The following is a 6,000-nucleotide window of genomic DNA, read 5'->3' as shown; positions in this document are numbered from 1 at the left end:
GTGAGTACTCTGCGACTTGAGCAACTGTGACAAACACAAAACTCGAGTTTTGGACTTCCAGTTTGTTGGCTTTCATGACTCATGTGAGCTATGACGTCGCTTGACTGGAAATAATTATATTATATCACTTCTCACATTCTGAAAATTTCCTGAAAGGATGAAACACTAGTGTCTGTAGTTATTTAATAATTATTTTAGTAAATAATTATGTCAGCCCCTTTAAGAAACTCGTTTCTTATTAGTTGAAATAAAAGTCGGTCAATTTAACTCTTATGCGCAAATCATCATATAATGATTAGATCAATCTGACTGACGTTAAAAAACATTTTAAAAATAAATGTTTAAATTTCAACAATATTTCTCGCGATTAACGGTAGTCGAATGAATTAGGTCCTTGCTAATGAAACCAGAGATTGCTTTTGTTGCCGGGTTCGAATCTCTCAACTGGTGTTAATCGCGACACCCTGCACTGATGATTCCCGAAAGGATGAAACACGAGTGTCTGTAGACATTAAATAATTCTTATAGTAAATAATTATATATATAGGGTGACCCCAAAAAAAACAAAATCTAAATGGAGGCAATCTAGAACATATGCTGTAGAACTGAGAAAAAAAGGCCAAAGACCCTAGTGTTTTGATGTGATGTTTTGAATATAATAAACAAGTTATGATCAAAGTTTCATTCCATTTGGACAAAACACTAAGAAACGGGGCCTAATTAGACTTGGGCCCCGTTTTTTTTTTTATATATATATATGAATAGATTCAATATTTATACATAAAGTGTCAATTATTGAAAATTAAAAAAAAATCATTTAGAAACCAAATATAACGCTAGAGTTTTTTCAATTAATGAAAATATCATAAATAAAATATTTCAGCCACATCAAACTTTTTTTTCAATGAAATATAAATTTTTTTTTTCTAAAAAAAAAATTGTTTTTTTATTAATGTTATGTTATGATTGTTCTTCATTTCTGTTTTTTTCTAGAGACGAATCAGTTTTTTCGTTTTTGTCTGTTGCTGTTTTTCGTTTCCATTTTCTTCATTTCTGATTTTCTCAAATTTCTTCCCATCGAAAGTTCAGTCTCATCAAAATATCAGAGAAACTTAAAAGAAACAAAAATTACAAAATTATACGTTCATCAAATGATGGGAAATCAAATCTTACATTTTTATAAAACATCAAAATTTCTACCTTTTCTGATGCTTTTGAATTTTCTTGACGAGATCAATTTTATGCATTCATTTTTTTTGCAGGCTGTTATCTTCATAGGTGTTGTTTCACAACGTTTCGGCCAACTCGACCTTTGGCCTTCTTCAGGTGGTTAACCATGACGAGATAGGAATGCTGAGTCTTGTAACTGCATCCCCAGTAATTACTGCCTTCTATAGTTGTTGTCGTCTCATCACGTTTTGGCCCAACTAATCCTCTGGCCTGCTTTGGGTAGGATTGAAACTGCTATCTTCAGACAATGCTCATCTGAAATCATAGACTCAACGCCACTATGCACTGCGCCACGGACCCCGAAGTTAAGTTGACCAAAACGTGGTGAGATAACAACTATGGAAGGCAGTAATTATTGGGGATACATTACAAGACTCGGCATTCATATTCGGCCGCAGTTAACCACCTGCAGAAGGCCAGAGGATGAGTTGGCCGAAACATGGTAAAACAACAACAACAACAACAACAACTGTGAAGATGAGGATAACAGTTTGTAAAAAGAATGAACAAATTATAAAGCGCCATCACAAAGGATTGCAAAAATAAAACAAAAAATAATCTTAGTAAGTACATAATAATACATGCAATGGCCTTGCTGTTTTAACAGTGACCACGGCTCTTCAATGGTAATCTCGGGAAGGCAAGTAAAGATGATAGTTTCTCCGTTGCTTTCTGTCTTGATTCGGGGGGGGGGGGGTATCTCCCTCTGTGAGTTAAACACACTCCCGGATACCAACCTGGAAATAGCTAAAACATGGTGAAACAACTACAAAGATGAGGATAACAGTCCGCAAAAAAAAAAAGAAAAAAAAAAATGAATACACAAATAAAAAAAATTTAAAAATAAAAAAAAACATTTTTTTAAATAAAAAACATTTTTATTATATTTTTTATTATGGAGCAATTTAGTTCTGTTTATTCTCCGTTTTGTATTATCCTCTGTTATCGATCTTATCGATCTAAAGTCAATCTTATACTCAACATTTTTAGTTCAGAGCATTCATTTGTACCAAATATTTTGAAATTCTTTCATAGTCGACATTTTTTTAATTCCTTCTTTTTTTTTTTACATAGGCATCACCACTTATCAAGGCCAAGAGGCCACTCGAGTATAAGGGTTAAAGAGTGTACAGTAGAAATTGGACAATATAGTAATCGTTAGTAATGGAAATTCAGTAAATTTGTTAACTTATATCGAACGGCTCATCAAAAAATTGTTTACATTAGACTTGAAGACAACCATATAGTAGTCATCTGGAAAGCAGGAAAACGGAAGACAATTCCACAGGCGTGCAGTTCTAAGGAAGAAGATTTGTTCATGGAATCTACGTTTAGGTTTAGGCACAGATAAAGAGTGGGGGGAATTATTGATAGTGTTTTCTGCTAGACGGGTGTTTCTTGTGAAAGTTTGGCAAGAGGGGAGGGGACCATAGATTGAAGCTCAGCCGAGCACTTGCCATGAAAATAACAATAAAGCAGAGACAAACTTGCAACATCTCTTCTGTGAGAAAGAGGTTGCAGGGTAGAGAAAAGGACATCCCCTACGAGGCTACGAAGTCTCTTTTGAACTCTATCAAGGCAGGACAAGTCCTTTCTAGGGTGAATGCCATGTCATAGGTGAAGAAGAAGATACAAAACAAAAGTAGAAAGGCAGGCTCATAACTTTTATTTGACTCCGATTTTATGGTTTAGTCCTCACATTCCATAAGCGATGTACAAAATTTATTGATTTATTGTAATTATGTTTGTATTGAATGACCACATTAAACAGATTACTTCGATAAATACTTTTACAATTTTAACAAAAGGGCTACAATAATATTGTGAGGTCTCCATTCATGCTACACGTCCACAGAATGCCCAACAGCAATATATCGCATATGAAAGATGCTACTGAGGAATTTCCGCAGGTCCCGCTAGTAAATTAAGACTGTTACCTAGTCATGGCTGACAGAATGAGAACAATGTATCCATTAGATAAAACGTTCGGTTTTAACTTCCTGATTGGTTCTTGAGTTTGACATGAAGATTCCCAGGTTTTAAAAGATGTACTAGAAGATCAAAGGTTACAGTGGCCGAAAACGTACGAAAATATGCAACAGACCCCTATAAGGATATTGGAGATAAAACGTAATAACCAGATATATTCTGGCACTACATTAACCAAATTACTTTACAGTTTTAAAAAAGGGTTACAATAATAATGTGAGGTTTTCCATTCACACTGAACTTTTGCAGGGCATTCCTCGTCAAGCCCAAATATCAGCTGACGTGATATTGTAAACAAACACAGACGGAATTTGATGAACTACATTATCATTATTATTTTTTTTTTTTTTTTTTTGTGTTTTTATATGAATTATTCCACTGAATAAAAGCATATTGTACGACCGAGAAATGCCGACGTCCAGCTAGTTAGTATATAGATACACTAATTTAATGTCCGTAGTACATTATCACCTTGTATCCTCATTTTGATTAAATAGGATCTCCCGATCACTGAAGATGCAATTTAAAAAATAAACAATTCAGATTAAAAAAAAAAAAATGATGAAACTAAAATTCTAGGTCTTCTGGCTAGGATTGTTCTGTTTAATAATGGTATAATGATATCGTGGGGTTTCTGTTTGCATCCATACAATGGAAATATGCAACAGACCCCTATAAGGATATTGGAGATAAAACGTAATAACCAGATATATTCTGGCACTATATTAACCAAATTACTTTACAGTTTTAAAAAAGGGCTACAATAATGTGAGGTCTCCATTCATGCTAAACGTCCATAGAATGCCCAACAACAATATATTACACATGAAAGATGCTGCTGTGGAATTTCCACAGGTCCCACTAGTTTATTTCATTGGTTTTTGTCCTTCTGATGAGAAGAGCTTATCTGTGAAAATCCATGGATTAAGGGTCAGTTTTTTCATTTTTATATTCCTAGCTTAAACACTTGATTTAATAAATTTTGTACATCACTTATGGAATGTGAGGACTAAATCATAAAATAGGGGTCAAATAAAAGTTATGAGCCTGCCTTTCTACTTTCTTTTTGTATCTTCTTCTTCATCTTCTATGACATGGCATTCACCCTAGGCATATTGAACCAGCTTCCTCCAAAGGAGGAAGTGTCAAGAGAGTAAAGTTCAGTTCTCTCCCACTGCAAGAACTGAGATACCAGGGTCAGAAAGTGGGTTTGAGAAGTCAGCGCCCCCAAGGAGGGTCATTCTGACCTGAAAAAAGTACCTAGGCAGCCCCGTCGGCATTTCCCAGTAAGGGCGCCTCAGGTAATTAGCAATAAACTAACCCCTTCTCAAAGAGAGAAGCAAGGCCTGGGAGGGTGGACCTCCTAGAACTGCACAGAACTAAACTCTGCCGCAAAATCAACAGGGACCAGATCATTACAGAAATGGCTTAATCTTTGTTGATTTTGGGAGATCAAGGATAAAAACCCGAAGGGCGATCAAAGTTGGATTCTTTGATCTTATAAATCCATGTTTATTTATTATCTGATCTTCCATAGTCGAGTCCGTACGGATTGGTATATATATTATTCCTTAATTGGAATTCATTTTTGAGATGAGCATTATATATATTAATTTATTTTATTTATTTATTTATTTTTTTACACAGAGATCACCACTTATGAAGGCCCGGAAGCCACTCAGGGATAAGGGTTATTGCAAGTACATTATGTTAGTGTGGAGATTTGATGAAGTGTTTACTTAAGGGGGCGGTTCATTAGGAATTTGTTAACATTAGACTTGAAGACATCCAAGTTGTAGTCCGGAGGGAAGCAGGCAGACGGAACAGAGTTCCACAGGCGTGCAGTTCTAAGAAAGAAGCTTTGTTCATGGAATCCGCGTTTTGATTTAGGCACAGATATAGAGTGGGGGAAATTTTTCACAGTGGATTCAGCTAGACGGGTGTTTTTCGTGAAAGATTGGCGAGGGGGGACCAGGGATTGGAGTTCAGACGAGCACCTGCCATGAAAATAACGATAAAACAAGGATAGGCTCGCAACGTCTCTTCTGTGGGAGAGGGGTTGCAGGGTAGAGAAAAGGGAATCCCCCACTAAACCACGAAGTCTATTTTGTACTCTGTCAAGGCATGATAGGCTGTTTTTGGCAGCTCCTGCCCAGATATGTGAACAGTATTCCATCCTTGGACATACTTGGCTTTTATATAGATAGAGAATTGCATCAGTAGTGAGATATCTTCTGGAGCGGTAGAAGGATCCCACCATCTTTCCAGCGACCTTGGAAACAGACTTGATGTACGTGTTCCATTTCAGATCAGGAGTAAAGGTCAAACCCAGAAGCTTGTCAAAACACGGGGCCTCACCCAGACGAGAGCCATCCATCACAATTGATGCCATCTGGGGATCAGAGTGTTGATGATGTAAGGATAGGAGTTTGGTTTTGGATGCATTAAAGGTAACTAGCCACATCTTCCCCCACTGAACCACGCGCTCGAGATCAGAGGAGAGAGAATCAGAGAGAACTTTGTCATTTACAGCCTTTGATGTGTTACCGTAGATGGTCGTGTTATCAGCATAGATGTCAACGAATGATTTAAGTATGTGTTTAGGGAGGTCATTGATGTAGATCAGGAAGAGAGTTGGGCCCAGGATTGACCCCTGAGGGACTCCAGCATTTATATTGCAGGCCTCCAATTTTTGTCCATCTACCACTTCTCTTATGAGCCTATCGGAGAGAAATGATTTAATGATAGAGAAAACATTTCCAGTTATACCGTAGCTGGAAA

At 36.6% G+C, this 6,000-nt stretch overlaps 1 protein-coding gene across 2 annotated transcripts in view; it reads right to left on the bottom strand.

Annotated features, from left to right (window-relative positions):
* Window positions 1-916: 916 nt before the first annotated feature.
* LOC145252503 (centriolar satellite-associated tubulin polyglutamylase complex regulator 1-like) overlaps window positions 917-6,000 on the bottom strand; it is a 90,379-nt gene continuing 85,295 nt past the window's right edge. For both annotated transcript variants that reach the window (XM_080112008.1, XM_080112007.1), the window contains one exon: window positions 917-1,111. In XM_080112008.1, coding sequence (XP_079968134.1) covers window positions 1,103-1,111 — 9 coding nt within the window. In that variant the 3' untranslated portion in view covers window positions 917-1,102. The remainder of the gene's footprint in view (window positions 1,112-6,000) is intronic.

This window comes from Euprymna scolopes, chromosome 29, assembly GCF_053919585.1.
Source record: "Euprymna scolopes isolate OS-2025 chromosome 29, ASM5391958v1, whole genome shotgun sequence".
Taxonomy (NCBI): Eukaryota; Metazoa; Mollusca; class Cephalopoda; order Sepiida; family Sepiolidae; genus Euprymna; species Euprymna scolopes.
The sequence above is the reverse complement of the archived record's forward strand: the minus strand, read 5'-3'. Positions and strand labels throughout refer to the sequence as shown.